The sequence below is a fragment of the Erythrolamprus reginae genome, chromosome 7 (assembly GCF_031021105.1).
Source record: "Erythrolamprus reginae isolate rEryReg1 chromosome 7, rEryReg1.hap1, whole genome shotgun sequence".
In the NCBI taxonomy this organism is placed as follows: Eukaryota; Metazoa; Chordata; class Lepidosauria; order Squamata; family Dipsadidae; genus Erythrolamprus; species Erythrolamprus reginae.
The window spans coordinates 38,743,641-38,760,444 of NC_091956.1; the positions used below are offsets into that span (position 1 = coordinate 38,743,641).

At 39.8% G+C, this 16,804-nt stretch overlaps 2 protein-coding genes across 7 annotated transcripts in view; both read left to right on the forward strand.

The window, feature by feature from the left end:
• The window catches only part of CC2D2A (coiled-coil and C2 domain containing 2A), a 445,922-nt gene that overhangs the window by 406,837 nt on the left and 22,281 nt on the right, over positions 1 to 16,804 (forward strand). For all 6 annotated transcript variants that reach the window (XM_070757359.1, XM_070757362.1, XM_070757363.1 and 3 more), the window contains one exon: positions 14,354 to 14,531. In XM_070757359.1, the coding sequence (XP_070613460.1) occupies positions 14,354 to 14,531 (178 nt within the window). The remainder of the gene's footprint in view (positions 1 to 14,353; positions 14,532 to 16,804) is intronic.
• LOC139170328 (uncharacterized) overlaps positions 1 to 16,804 on the forward strand; it is a 355,966-nt gene that overhangs the window by 51,214 nt on the left and 287,948 nt on the right. The gene's annotated exons all lie outside the window — the stretch shown is intronic.

The following is a 16,804-nucleotide window of genomic DNA, read 5'->3' on the forward strand; positions in this document are numbered from 1 at the left end:
AAGCTGGTAATTACAGGCCAGGTAGCTTGACATCAGTTGTAGTTAAAATGATGGAGACTACTCAGAAAGAGGATAAATCAGCAGCTAAAAACCGATAACTTATTGGACCCAAATCAGCATGGCTTTACTGAAGGCAAATCATGTCAGACTAATCTTATTGATTTCTTTGACTATGTCACAAAGGTGTTTGATGAAGGTGGTGCCATGGATTTTGCCTATCTGGACTTCAGCAAAGCATTTGATACAGTTCCACGTAAAGAGCTGATAGATACGTTAATGAAGATTGGACTTAATCCCTGGATAGTTCAGTGGATTTGCAGCTGGCTGAAGCGTAGACATCAGAGAGTTGTTGTTAATGGCGAGTATTCTGAGCAGAGACTGGTTACAAATGGTGTGTCCCAAGGGTCTGTTCTGTGTCCTATTCTTTTTAATATCTTTGTGAGTGACATAGGGGAAGGTTTGGTAGGGAAGGTTTGCCTATTTGCCGAGGACTATAAAGTGTGCAATAGGATTGATATTCCTAGAGGCATCTGAAATATGGCAAATGATTTAGCTTTACTAGATAAATGGTCAAAGCAATGGAAACTGCAGTTTAATGTTTCCAAATGTAAAATAATGCGCTTGGGGAAAAGGAATCCCCAATCGGAGTATTGTATAGGCAGTTCTGTGTTAGCAAAAACTTCAGAAAGGAAGGATTTAGGGTTAGTGATTTCTGACAGTGTCAAAATGGGTGAACAGTGCAGTCAGGCAGTAGGAAAAGCAAGTAGAATGCTTGGCTGCATAGCTAGAGGTACAGTATAACAAGCAGGAAGAGGGAAATTGTGATCCTGCTATATAGAGCACTGGTGAGACCACATTTGGAATACTGTGTTCAATTCTGGAGACCTCACCTACAAAAAGATATTGACAAAATTGAACGGGTCCAAAGACAGGCTACAAGAATGGTGGAAGGTGTTAAGCATAAAACTTATCAGAAAAGACTTAATGAACTCAATCTGTATAGTCTGGAGGACAGAAGGAAAAGGGGGGACATGATCGAAATATTTAAATATGTTAAAGGGTTAAACAAGTTTCAGGAGAGAAGTGTTTTTAATAGGAAAGTGAACACAAGAACAAGGGGACAAAATCTGAGGTTAGTTGGGGGAAAGATCAAAAGCAACATGAGAAAATATTATTTCACTGAAAGAGTAGTAGATCCTTGGAACAAACGTCCAGCAGATGTGGTTGGTAAATCCACAGTAACTGAATGTAAACATGCCTGGGATAAACATATCCATCTTAAGATAAAACACAGGAAATAGTATAAAGGCAGACTAGATGGACCATGAGGTCTTTTTCTGCCATCAATCTTCTATGTTTCTATGTTTCTAACTATTCCAATAAAGCTTGACTCCAAATTTTTTACCAAATTAAATCCAATGCTGCCTCCTTTACATTTGACATCTGGACAAAAAAGAATTACAGTAGAACCCCGACTTACGAGACTAATTGGTTCCGGAAGGAGGCTCGTAAGTCGGAACGCTCGTATGACGAAACATTGTTTCCCATAGGAAACAATGTAAAGTCAATTAATCCGTGCAACAAAAAAAACTCCGCTGCCGCCGAACGCAGAAGTTAGCGTTCGGCTTCAGGAGACAGCTGCGAAGCGGCGCGCATGTTTTAAAACGTGGCAGCCGGCCTGGGGGGCTTGCCAGCACCCCCCCGAGCCCCCCAGGCCGGCTGCAACCTTTTAAAACACGCGGGATACGAGCGCCAAGGAGCTGTCTCCTGAAGCCGAACGCGGAAGTTAGCGTTCGGCTTCAGGAGACAGCTCCTTGGCGCTCGTATTCCGAATGTGAGCTCGGGAGGCGAACAAAAATGTCGCTCCCCTCCCAGCTCTTATCTTGAGTAGCTCGTAAGTAGAGCTGCTCGTATGTCGAGGTTCCACTGTACTCCAATTTCTTATGACATTAAAAAGCTGATAGCTAATACAATTTTAGGCTGTTCCTAATCTTAATCACATCTAATTAATAAGGCCAAAGTGGTTCAATTTTCTCCATATCTCCTTGATATCAATTTTTGTATATTTTTCTTAACCTTATTTTTGTAAAAATTGCCATTTAAAAGAAAAATAAAACAAGAAAAAAGAGCAAAAATTTCCAATCACTTCCAATAGTTCTTAATTTGTGTCTAACTCTTACAGGGAAAAAAAGGGGGGGGAATTGTATCAATTTCAAGGGGAAAAAAATACAAATAATGTGTCACATATATCACCATGAATCAAATTATCAAAGCCAATTGATAATACAGTGATCCCCCGGGTATCGCGATCCCGATCATTGTGAACGGCTATATGGCGATTTTTCAACCCGGAAGTCAAAACACCATCTGCGCATGCGCGCCCTTTTTTCTATGGCCACGCATGCGTAGATGGCGCCGGGCAGATCAGCTGCTGGGCGGCTTCCCTGGGTCTTTCCCCTCTTGCTGGCGGGAGGGCGAGCGGCGGGCATCAGCGAGGAGTTTCCCCACCGCCCACGCAAACTCCTCGCTGCTGCCGGGCCCGCCGCTTGTCTTGTCCGCCCGCCGCTTGTCCGCCGCCTGCCTGCCGGCGCGCCCGCCGCTCACCCGCCCTTCGCCTGCCCCGCCGTTCGCTCGCGCCGCTTCCCAGCTGAGTCCCGAAGCCAGAAGGCAAAGGCGAATTTCCACGTTTGGCTTCGGGACTCAGCTGGGAAGCGGCGCTGGGGTTTCCCCACCGCCCACGCAAACTCCTCGCTGACGCTCGCCCGCGCCGCTTCCCAGCTGAGTCCTGAAGCGAACTTCCACGTTTGGCTTCAGGACTCAGCTGGGAAGTGGCGCGAGCGAACGGCATGGGTGGGCGAAGGGCGGGCGAGCGGCAGCGAGGAGTTTGCGTGGGTGGTGGGGAGACCCCAGCGCCGCTTCCCAGCTGAGTCCCGAAGCCAAACGCGGAAGTTCGCCTTTGCCTTCTGGCTTCGGGACTCAGCTGGGAAGCGGCGCGAGCGAACGGCGTGGGCGGGCGAAGGGTGGGCGAGCGGCGGGTGCGCGGGCAGGCAGGCGGCGGACAAGCGGCGGGCGGACAAGACAAGCGGTGGGCGCGGCAGCAGCGAGGAGTTTGCATGGGCGGCGGGGAAACCCCAATCTTCGGCTCCTTGCTGCTGCGGCAGAAGTAAAAACACCATCTGCACATGCGCAGATGGTGTTTTTACTTCCGCACCGCTACTTTGCGAAAAACCGATCATTGCGAGGGGTCCTGGAATGGAACCCTCGCAATAATCGGGGGACCACTGTAATACCTTTTGATAGGTAAATCAAAAAATAGAAAAAGATTTAAAAAGGAAAAAAGAGGAAGAGAGAAAAAAAGAAAAACAAAGAAAAGAAGAAAAAGGAGAAAGAGAAAAAAATTATCTTTCTTCTTTTTCTTTCATACATTCCTTATAGAGCCCATTATAGTCATCATACCCTGTGGATTTTTATGTTTCAAAAGTTAACCCATAAAACCCTCCAACCCTACTCTAATTCATATCACTGTAGACTCAGTGAAATGGTAAACTCATTTCCTTCTCCACTTATATCACTGTAAACCCAGTAGAATCATCATACCCTACTCTAATTATATCGCTGCATACCCAGCAGAATCATCATGCCCTACTCTAATTGTATCACTGTAAACCCAGTGGAATCATCATGCCCTATTTCTATAAAAAATTACTCTGAACTCAGTAAGATCCTCCTGCCTAGTCCCTTTTATAGAACAATAAACCCATTAAAAACCTCATATCTTATTCTAGTTTAAACCACTGTAATCCCAATAAAAACATTGTTCCCTCTCTAAATCAAAATAGTTTATAACTTTTTATAAGTTTATAAAAAATATAATTAATAAATCATAATCTGCATATCTTGCTTAAATTCTGTACTTCCATAAATTCTATAGTCAATAATTTACACTATCATTATTTACTGTTCTTTTCAAAATAAAAATATTCTAATATAAACATCATTATTTTCTATTTTCATAATTCTATATCATAATTCATCCTTGTGTAATTTCCATAATCTGTGATAAAACCTTATTAGCTATAAAATTCATTCTCATTATTATTTTTATTTTTTTTTATTTATTACTTAGATTTGTATGCCGCCCCTCTCCGAAGACTCCTTTCCTTTCCCTTCTTCTCCTCCACCCCTCCCCTGCAAATATTTAAAACAATAAACATCTTAATCATTCCAAATAAGCATAACCATTATCAATATTCTATTATTACATTGTTCCAATATTTACAGTAATTGGTCTTATGCTTGCATACCAGCAATTAACTCACATTCGTGGTGAGAGCTCAGTTGCCAAGTGTTGGGACATTTTGCAAAAGATATATGTGCAGGACACTGTTGGTGCACATATGCAATTGTCCAAAGATGAACTGACTTTAACTGAGATTACTGGGCATTTGCTGGAAGAAGTTAATATTCGCAGACTGTTTGCAGTTTAATTAAAGAAGAAAAACCTCAGCAGAAAAAGCTTTTTGTAGCTAGAAACATTTCTGTTAGAACAAATGTAAAAAACAAGGACATATTGCAAAGTTTTGTTGACGGAAAGAAAAACCTGGTGATATCTTTGTGGCTACCAGGAATATAAAACAAACCAGGAATGTTAAGAGTGGTTTGTGGGTTCTTGACAGTGGGTCTACGCATTGTTCAATCAATGTTTTGAGAAGCTAAATGCCAGTAGGGAAAATATTTGTTTAGCTAATGGCTGGAAAATTAATGCTTCTGGGGAGGGAAATGCTCACTGTCTGTGTTTTAAAGAAGCAATATTCTTGTTATATATTCCTCAGGCAAAGTATAATCTGATGTCTGTTAAAGTATTAACCAAGATGGGTTATACGGTATTATTCAAAAATGATCATTTCATTATTGAAAAAGAGGGGTGTAAAATTGTTGCTGAGTTTAAAGATGGTTTATATGTAATTAATGTAAAGACAAATGCCATGTTTAGCAATATAAAACCTCATGATAATTGTATTCCGTTTATGCACAGAAAAATGGGGCATTTGAACTTTCAATTGGTGAAAAAGATAATTGGGTTTGTTGATGGTATCAAACTTAAACCATGTTCAAAATATGTAGATTGCAAGATTTGCCATGAAGAGAAAAGCAAGGTTACCCCTGCAAACCGTTATGAAGATTTTAAAACTAAGGCTATCTTGGAACTAGTGTTTATTGATGTAATAGGTCCATTGAGAACAAGTAGCTATGATGGTTAACAGTTTATTTTGAGCATTGTGGATCATTATTCCAGGTTTGGCTTTGTGTATGCAATGAAGACGAAGGCAGATACTTATAGGTTGTTTAGTGACTGGCTGATATTTGTGGAAAGAAAAATGAATAAGAAGGTTGTTAGTGTGGTCTCTGATAGCGGAACAGAATTTACAAACAGAATTGACTTGCTGAAGGGTTGTAGTATAGAACATAGCCTGTCTGCGCCTTATAGGCCACAGCATAATGCATTTGTTGAGAGGAGAGGCCAAATGCTACAGGCCATTATGAGAACCATGATTAGGGATTCTGGTTTGTCAGAATAGGTGTGGTCTGAGGCATTGCTGTGTGCAAATGTGGTCTTAAACAATGTTCACTCAGCTACTGGAGAGATACCATTTATTAGGTGGTATGGTAAGAAGCCTGATTTGAGCTATCTTCATGTGTTTGGAGCACCAGCATGGGTGCATATTATTATTATTATTATTATTATTATTATTATTATTATTATTATTATTTAGATTTGTATGCCACCCCTCTCCGCAGTTTTTTCTCCATCTCAAGTTCGGAGAAAAGGGCAACATCGAGCTAGGTTGTTGTATTTTGTTGGTTATCATAATAACCATAGATCTTTTAAGTTCTGGGAGAAGAACACTGGTGTGTGCAGTTATAGTGCAAGCGCCAAGTGTCTAGAACAGACTGGATGGAACAGAGTAGAACACCCTGAAGGGACAAGTAAAAAAGTTATTGTTCAGGCTCCTTTGTTTGCAGAGAAGAAGGTTGCTGCCAGAGACTGCTTAGCAGTGCTGGAAGCGAGTCTGAAGGGTCAGGTAGTAAAGTTGCCCGGACTCCGATGGAGAGTTGCTTTGTGCACAGCAATACAGCAGGAAAGGCTGTTGATAGGGAATTGTATCGTTCTCTGGTTGGAATCTTGTCTTATTTGGAACTTTGCTCACGGCCTGATATCATGTATAATGTTAATTAGTTGGAGCGGTATAACAAGGAGCCAACAGAATATCACTGGAAGGCTGTTAAGAGGATTTCGCCCCGAGTCTATGGAGAGGGTCAGCAAATCTAATAAATAAATAAATAAATAAATTTTATGATATTTAAAAGGAACTATGCATCATTCGCAATTAACCACTTTTTTCTTATTCTTGGTCTCTTGTCTTCTTCAATCCAATAATTTAGTTTTTTGTCCCACTCTTTAACCTTACATACCGATAGCCCCCCCGACAGCACCGGAAATAGGTACATCATCCTGGGAACTATAATCATTTTTAAAGCTCTTATTTTAGAGAGTCTCCTTAGCTTTTTATCTTTCCAGCTCCTCATTTGTTTCAACATTTTCCTCCATATTAATCTATAATTAATCTCTTCAATTTTCACTGGGTTTTTCAATAACCAAATTCCCAAATATTTTATTTTTTTAAGTCCTAATTTCAACCCTGATTCTTTCCTAATTTCTATCTGTTCTCTCGGATCTATATTTAAACACATAATCTCTGATTTTTCCATATTAACCGACAGTCCCGATTCCTGCTTAAACTCTTGTAAAATATTTATTATACCTTTAATCATCTCCATCGGGGTCTGGGTCAATATAATTGCATCGTCTGCAAATAAATTTATTTTCATTTCTAATTCCCCTATTCTATATCCTGCCCAAGTGTTATCTTGTCTTATCTTATTAGCTAAGATCTCTATTGCTATTACAAATAATTTTGGAGATAAAGGGCATCCCTGCTTGGTGCCGTTAAATATTTTAATACTCTGCGTTCTTTGTCCATTCACTCTTATATATGCTTCATTTCCTTTATAAATCTCTTTTATAGTTTCACAAAATTTCCCCCCCATATTTAGTTCGTTACATAATTTATATAAATAGCTTTATAAACATCTAATTTCAAAATTCCCAATTTCCTTTTAGTAGCGGTAGCATGGTGCATCACATTCATTACATTTCTAATTGTTCACTTATTTTCCTTCCCTTCACAAATCCATATTGATCCTCTTCAATTATTTTTGGTAAAATATTTTCTAATCTATTTGCCAGTATTTTCATAAATATTTTATAATCCTGATTTGCCAAACTGATCGGACGGTAAGACCCAGGCTCTCTTAAATCTCGACCCATCTTCGGAATAGTAACAATTTCTGAAAGCTTCCATGTCTGCGGGATATCACGATTTAACAATATATTATTAAACAATTTCCCCAAATGCGGCAACAACACATTCACATAAGTTTTATAGAATTCCCTGTAAACCCATCTGGGCCCGGTGCTTTGGCTTGTTTTAACCCTTTAATTACTCTAGCAATTTCATCTTGTGTAATTTCTGCATTCAAAATTTGTTTATCTTCTTCACTTACTATTTTCCCAACCTTGAGGACTCCTATCTTCACTTGCTCCTCTTTATACAAATCTTCATAATATTTCCTCATTATCTCCTCTAACTGGTCATTACCATATCTAACCACTCCACTAGTGTCCCTCAATGCTAAAATACATGATTTTTCTTTCCTCTTCTTCAGATATCTCGCCATTTGCTGCATTGATCTTGTCCCCCAGCTCTGTATTTTTTGTCGCATCGTCATTCTCATCTTGTTCTATTTAATCTCATCATACACCATCAATTGTTTCTTTTTCAATTTCAATAAACTATTCCAATCTCTACTTTTCGTTAATCTTAACTGCTCTTGTATCAAATCTATTTCCCTTATCTTCCTTTCCCTCTCTCTACCCCACCTCTTCCTAATATCCGCTTCCATACATATACATTGTCCCCTCATGAAGGCCTTACATGCATCCCATACAATTGATTGTTTAATACCACCCACATCATTAATTCTAAAATATTCTGATAACTCTGTTTGCAATTTCTCTTTATCTTGTTCCCTAGCAGTTACAACTGCATTATATCTCCAAATTCTTTGATTACGTTCCTGACCTATTTCCAATTCTGCCAATAGTGGGGCATGATCTGATATCCATATACTTTTAATGTCTACTTTTTTAACTTGTATATTGCCTCCCCTATTCATTAATATGTAGTCTATGCAGCTAAATATATGATATCTTGCTGAATAATATGTAGCTCTGTTTAAAATATCTACATGTAGATCTACCATATTAAGTCTGTTTAAATGTAACATCCTGCTATTTGCAGTCCCATTTGTTAATTGCATATTAAAATCTCCTGCCAAAAAAGTTGAGCCCTCCATAAAGTTGTCTAACTTCCTCTTAGTATTTATTATAAATTGTTTTGTTTTCACATTTGGGGCATAAATTGCTGCTAATGTCAGCTTCTTTTGATTTATTTTCCCTTTAACAAATATCCACCTTCCTTCTCTGTCTTTCTGAATTCCCACCTCTTCAAAATTAACCCTCTGATGAATCAGAATCGCTGTGCCTCGGCTTTTTTGTGTTCCTCTCGATTCAAACACCCATTTCCAATTTCTATCATTAATCAATTTATCCCTTCCTCCCCTTCTTTTATGTGTTTCTGTCAAAATCATAATATCCACCTTATATTGCTTAGCCATCCTTAATATCCTAAAATGTTTCAAATCCGATCCCAAACCATTCACATTTAAAACCATTATCTTACACTCCATCATAATATACCAAAATCACCCTTTTCCTCTCTTGTTTTGCCCTTGGTTTATTTCCCCCCCCCTTTCTTTACCCCTATTACCCCCCCCAAACGTGCCTCCCCCTGTGCTCCCCCCACTGAGTGGGGAGAAGACAAGAAAAAAACTTGCCCATACATGAGGCACATTCTCTGGATTGCGTTCCCACTCGACTAGCTCCTCTTTCAACCCTTTTTAATTATAATAAAGAGAAAACTTCTTCCCCCCCCTCCTTTCTCCTTTAAACAATTCCTTCTTTAATTTTAAATTCTTAAACCACCTTTTTCTCCCCTTAGACTTCCCCCACTGAATGACAGATATACAGGAATCCCAAGGCATCTCCAAGAAAAAGAATAATAATAATAATAACAATAGTAATAATTCTTTTCCTTTCTTTTTTTTTTCACAACAAGACAAGGGACCAAACACCATCACTTTCTGGCTCTCTTCTCACGCAGAGCCCGTGTTTTTCTCCACTCCTTTCTGATGGCCTCCACCTGCCCGCTTAACTCCTTCAGCTGCTCTTCCCTTCGTCTTTCCTCCTCGTCTGGGGTACTCCGACCGTCAAAAGCCTCTTCTCCTTCATATACTAGTGCTCCAGTTTCATCAAACTTAATCCCCAGTTGATCCAATAAACCCTTTCCCTCCTCCAATGAACGTGCTCTGTACATTTTATTTTCCTGGAACACCAAGATGGCCACTGGGTAGCCCCAGCTAAATCTGGTTCCACTTTGATATAACCGGCTTGCAATTGGTTTCAAAACAGCTCTCGCTCTCAGAGTTTCCCAAGAAAGATCCTTCAGAACCCTTATCTCATTTCCGTCTTGTTTAAGGCTCGTAGAAGTCTTCAAAGATTTATAAATCATCTCTGCTTTTTTTTCACTGAGGAAAGCGACGATTATGTTCCTCTGCCTCCCGTCTCTTCTGGGGGCCCCAGTGAACTCGCAATAATTCTTCCAAGCTGACATGTACGCCTGTCTGTTTATTTAACCAAGCACAGACAGCTTCTGTTAACTTTGAATCAGAGGCAGAATCCATTCTGAACCCACGTAAATGCAAATTCCTCCTTCTCTGTCGGTCCTCCAAATTAGCAATTCTATCATTCATTTGTTTTATTTTTCCATCGTAATTCGTCACTTGTTTTTCAACTTTCAGTATCTTTCCAGCAGAGGATTCCTCCTCCTTTTTAATTTGCTTTACTTCTGAAGCCAACTCATCCATTGTACTTTCTACTTTAATAAATCTCTGTTCAAAACCCAAGCAAATGTCCAGCAATTTATCCAGTTTTTTTCCAGTGTTCGCTAATCATTAGGTTAGAAATACCTGTTACAAATCAGGCAGGGTACCAGCACCGTAAGGGATTAAAATACTTAAGATGCAATGATAACTATTGTATTTTTTAAAGTTTAAGATGACCCAGAATATAAGTTGCACCTACCTTTTTGAGATAGGAAAAAAAATTCTGCTTCTGCCTACTGTCATCCACTGGTATTCATCTGGCTAGCATCCTTGCAAAAAACACCAAACATCCTGGTCAGCTTCAGCACATTATCACAACCTGATTTATCATGAACAGCTGATTGGCAATTGGATTGGCCTCCCAAAATATTGTTCAAGGCTGAGGGGAACACCACAGCTTCTGTGCATCATTTTTGGACTATGTGCATTGCATTTTTGACCTCTGCACCACCCCATTTTTGGCTGTTTCAGGAGTGGGGATTGACGGCAGCAGCAATCCTTGCCACCTGAAACCAGCCAAAATGTGATGTATGAAGGTAAAAAATGGGACATGTCAAGGCAGAAAATGTGATGCACAATGACCAAAAATGCAATGCATAGAAACAGCAAATGGGGGCAATATCCTATGGGAATCCCTGCATTCTGGAATGGGTCTAAAATGGAAAGAACGGTGGCCAAAAATGTGATGCGTGGAAGCCAAAAATGTGATGCGTGAGGGCAGCGATGGGCTTTGATAATCCCCATAGCCTGAACAGGTCTAAAATGGGCTGTGTGAAGGCCAAAAATGTGATTTGTGGAGGCTGAAAATGGCCAAAGGCTGGGGACCAGTGGGTGATGCCACAGCAACATTTGGTGCAAGCACTTCAATTTTCATCCACTTTGTGGGGAGTGTGCCTTATACTCCAAAAAGTACAGCAGCAGCAGCCCACTCTTGCTCATAAAGAAACCCTTTAGTAGAGAGGTCATTTAAGCTCTCCAGAAAGTGGATGGGCATATTTGGACTACAAAGCTAAAGAGACAAATTAACAAATTATATATGGGACCCAGTTTCAAGCCTCCCAAGCCTGTCATGATCACCATAAAATTAGTACATGCCACAGATATATAAACTTCAAGCCTGGTGCCATTCTTACTAAGTCTTATCATGTGACAAAACTAAAACAAATTTGGAGGATCCATACTTCCTATTTTTTAATCTTGCTATCAGTGAGCAATGGCCACTCCAAAGCAATGTAAAAACACCAAAGGTGTTGTGTGTGTTCCTTGTCAGCCTTTAGAAATGTCAGATTCAGAAGACGAAGATGATGTAGAAGCTGTCAATTACCCTGATTTAAGAGATATGGGAGAAGCTAGTGAGGAAAGTGAAACAGAACAGCTGTCCAACGAAAGCATGCAGAGTCATGTTTCTTCTGATAATGGGAGTATAGAAGACAGCCCTTGGTTAAATCCAAAGTTCAGACGGTTGCAGAAAAGAAAGGACGAAATTGGGGGGAAGAGGTTTTAATATGCTATTCAGAGTGTGTAAATTAATTAATTAATTACATCACTTCCGGAATTCAATGGAAGAGATGAACACTTTCTTCAAAGTGCTAGAAAACAAAGATGGTGTTTTATGTTGTCTCTCTGAATAAGTGAATGTTTAAATTGCATTATAAACTGCTTTTTAACAGCGTGAACCTGACTCAGAGATAAGAATATGTTTTGTAGTAGACAACTTGTTATTTAAAAGAATGACAACTTTGTAATTTAGTCTGTAAGAGTTGAAATGCATGTTCCCGTGCTGGAGCTGTAATAATGAGATCCAATGCGGAACGAAAAATAAATGTTATTTTAAAAATTACCAGCCTGTAAAGCTCTTACTATTGGAACAGTCACCCTGATCCCAGCCCAGATCCAGAACAAAAGGTGCTTTTTGAAGGGGCAATTGGCCTTTTTGGAAACTGGAATTTCTGACTGCCTTACAAGATTAGTCCTGTAAAGTGCAGGGAAAAAAATCAAAACATTTCTTCTAACAACTGGTTCTCCGAATTGCTTAGAAAATTAATAAATGGTTCTCCTAAATAGGTACAAATTGGCTAAAATGCACTGTATTTGTCCCTACACATAGTAGTAGAAAAGGTTAGTAATCTGTGGGTTTTCTTATTTTGGTTAGGTTCTCAGCCACATCTTTGATTTTGGCTCCCAGGAGACAACATACCACTCTGGAGTGACTGTCTGGTCTGCAGACAGCTGGTTCTGTTCCCTTGAGAGTTGAATCTCCTATCACCAACACTCTCCTTTTTTCCTTAGGAAGGTTTGGGGTATTTAGAAGCATTTGATAGTGCTATTTTTTTAGGGACATTACATGTTTCTTTCTAGGGAGAGTCCATAAAATTGATTGCCTAGCATCAGTGGGGCTGCATCATAGTGGGTTGAGTCGGATGGCTTTTGTACTAGCTTTTTGTTTTTTTCTATGAGTGACATGTTTCCATCTGTTTTCTTCCTCTAAGGGATCAATTCTTTTAGAAATTGTTTGATCATTATTATGTTAAATTTGGGCATATTTATGCAAGGGTTGAGGTTTCTCGTTTTGTAGGTTGAGTTTCAGAGCAGATACCATATTTTTTGGAGTATAAGATGCAACGGAGTATAAGACACGTTTTAGTTTTAGTTTGGGAGAGGAAAATAAGGGGGGAAATCTACCCACCAGGTATTCATCTGGCTAGAGTCCTTAGTCTATTCAGCTTCAGCACATTATTTTATCCCCTGGTTACAGCTTGTTCTGCCGGCGTGTTTCAACCGCTCGTAATTACAGGGTAATTAGTCCAGGAAGACATGCACCACACGATAAAAGGAAAACCCAAAAGTTTTTATAAACAGAAAAACAGGAAGCTCCCTTTTTAAATGTCAAGGGGATTTTCTGGTACACACAAGGCACAGGTTAAATGCAATCAAATTGCTCACCCAATAACTGGGAAATTGAGTCCAATTCTAAAGTCCTGAGAGTCCCTGCACAATCTTGAACAGCACAAAAACCACGATCTCGACGAAACCATGAATCAGATAAACTGCCATGAGGCTAAAACACCAAAATGCACTTTTATCTGTAGCACTAATTACAGCAGCCCCACCCAACCACAGGTGGCCTCATTTTCTCTTGTAATAATCTTTCAGTTGTTGTCTCCTATGCATCACTCTACGCATGCGTGGATGTGTCATGAATTCTTGTTCAGAATCCAGGGATGATACAGATGATTGATCTCCTCCTGGGCTGTCTGCCAAACTCCCCTCTTCCTTGTCACTCATGCTTCCTTGGTCAGAGGAGGCTTCGTCGGCAGATTCCATCGAGAGCAAAACAGGCCTGCGGCATGTGGATGTTTCCCCCACATCCATCTGCACATTCCTTGGGGCAGGAGCTGGGCCAGAGCTAACCACAACACAGCTGAAAAAGCTTTTTTACATAGGGAGTAGGTATGAAAGCAAGCTTACAAAGACTTAGGGCAGGAAAAAAACCTCCTTCGGAGGGAATAGGAAACCAGGAAGATTGTTAACATTTAGTCAGGGCTGGGGGAAAAAGCTTTGAAAAGGCTACATTTCAAGTATAAGACGCACCCAAATTTTAAGCCTCTTTTAGGGAGAAAAAAGGTGCATTTTATACTCTGAAAAATATGGTAGTTTCTTTTATACCCTTTACTTTTTCTTCTAGTAACTTGATTTGTTTACATTTGGTACATATATAGCTTGCATATTCTATGGGCATAAGTGTGTACATGAAACATGTTTTTTAGATCACAATAGTATCAGTTTTACTACAGATTTTTAAAAGGAAAAAATGTCCAAATTTAGATTTTTGACTTTCTAACAGATCATTTAACATTTGCTGGCTCTGTTAAAAAGTGCTATTGCTAACATGTTGTAAGTCAGATAAGACAGATGTTGAATCCTGTTCTTATCTAGTTCCCTAAGTAAAGTGACAATTTCTGGTGTGAGGTTTATGTTACATTTCAAAAATGTAGGCATCTAAACTCTAGCATTTCCAGCATATTTTCAGAAATCAAACATTTTATACAGAGAAGCTAGAAATCACATTTCTATAGTTTACTATTTGGTCTACAGAGACAAATATGCCACTCCAATTGAAAATGATTCTGGCTAACTCATTCTTGATGTTCTACATCAAAAACAGTTGCAGAAAACCCTCAGAATTTCAAATGCAGATTTAACATTTTCAAAAAAATTATAAATACAGGCTTGAGAAGATATTAAAAGAAAAAATCATGGAATGGCGGCCAAACCACTTGACACGTTGGAATAGATACTGTACCTCTACCCTCCGGCAATTCTTGCCTCTGTTGGAGAAACATCAAGGCAAAGAGGTAGAAGATGGTCATCAGGCAGAATTACAAAATCAACTCGGAGACTACAGGGTATGGATAAGAATTTATATTCCTGAAAAGCATTTTAGATAACTTGATAGTTGTGATGAAGCTATAGAGAAATGTTTTTCTAACTTAGCAAGATATGCAGATTTAAAAGTGTGCTGGCTGTGATATTTTGGGAAATGAAGTCCAGACATCTTGAAGTTGCCAACTTTGAAATATACTGCCCTAGAGGTATTGAGAAAAAAACTCCCACCACACCACATGGGAAGGCATTCCCCATTTAAAAGGATTTGATTTCTAAGGAGCAATTTAACTTTCATCTTTGCTTCCATTGAAAGGAAAGTATTGCTTTGGATGGTTATCTTTAACTGCTTAAGTTAGCTTTGATTTAGCATATTCTTTTAAAGAATTTGGACATAGTCTGGTAGGGGAAGGGGGAGTATCTATCCCATACAGGGAATGTGGGAGAGAAGGGAAGTAGAGTATAAATTATACCTGACATAATTCATTATTATTCTTTAAACTGTATTTTGATAGTGGCATCCTCAAATGCAAAACTAGAGATATTGCAAACACTTGCTGAATTCTGATTTATTGACTTACGTTGGTCTTTATTTGACCAAAACTAGAATTGCTGGTAGGGATATTCATAGAGGTTAGAAAAATTGACACTGATTCCCAACCATGTGATTGAAGACATTTTTTTAATCTTTTTACAATACATAAAAAAGAGATGGAACTTAATTTGCATGGCTATGGCCACTATCTTGACATTTTCACTCCCTCTTCAATTGCTGGAAATATAAAAATAGAAATAATAGAAAGGAAAGAGGAGAGAATATTTTATAAGCCAAGTGCAATTACACACATGGAATTTGTCTCTGGTGCTTAAGTTTTTAGTGTACATACAAACAACAAAGCAATATAAACACAATACCAGTATGGGAAGGTAGAAAAGATAAGGATAGGTGACGCTCGACTTCGCCGGGTGGGCGAAGACATCGCTCCGTCTTCGCTACACCTTTTCCCTGCTACAGGGCACATATTTGTGCTCCATCGGAGCCCGGAGTGCTCGACACAGAACAGGGAGTCTCCCAGATCCCTCGGGGCAGATCGCCACTGCCCCGGAGGGTAGGGAAAGCCCCGCGGCTGTACCATGGAGAACCGCGTCCCACACCTAAAGTATCTCCAACATCATCTCCACTACAACAAAGGACAATAACAACAATGTTAGCCAAAGAAAAAGAGAAAGAGAAAGAAAAGCCACCTGCAGAATTAAATCTCCATTCAAGACACACTAGCAGGTATTCAAGATTTCATGCAGAAAACGCAAACCCAGACAAAAACCCAAGTAGAAACAAATAAAGAGGAAGTGAAAAAATATTTTGAAGAAATGAAACAAGAGATGAAAAATGAGATGGGCACTCTGAAAACAGAGATTAAGAAAGAGATCAGTGAACTTAAAACTGAAATTGGCGAAGTCAAAGGGAGCATGAGTGAAATGTTTATGTTTATGTTTATTAGATTTGTATGCCGCCCCTCTCCGTAGACTCAGGGCGGCTCACAAAACAATAAAAAACAGTTTATAACAAATCTAATAAATTTACAATTTAAAATATTTTTAAAAACCCATTATTAAAGAGACATACACACAAGCATACTATACATAAATTGTATAGGCCCAGGGGAGATATTTCAGTTCCCCCATGCCTGATGACAAAGGTGGGTTTTAAGGAGTTTACGAAAGGCAAGGAGGGTAGGGGCAGTTCTAATCTCTGGGGGGAGCTGGTTCCAGAGAGTCAGGGCCGCCACAGAGAAGGCTCTTCCCCTGGGGCCTGCCAACCGACATTGTTTAGTTGATGGGACCCAGAGAAGACCCACTCTGTGGGATCTAATCGATCGCTGGGATTCGTGCGGCAGGAGGCGGTCTCGGAGATATTCTGGTCCAATGCCATGAAGGGTTTTAAAGGTCATAACCAACACTTTGAATTGTGACCGGAAATTGATCGGCAACCAATGCAGACTGTGGAGTGTTGGAATAATATGGGCATACCTAGGGAAGCCCATGACTGCTCTCGCAGCTGCATTCTGCACGATCTGAAGTTTCCGAACACTTTTCAAAGGTAGCCCCATGTAGAGAGCATTACAGTAATCAAACCTCGAGGTGATGAGGGCATGAGTGACTGTGAGCAGTGAGTCCCTGTCCAAATAGGGCCGCAACTGGTGCACCAGGCGAACCTGGGCAAACGCCTCCCTCGCCACAGCTGAAAGATGGTTCTCTAATGTGAGCTGTGGATCGAGGAGGATGCCCAAGTTGC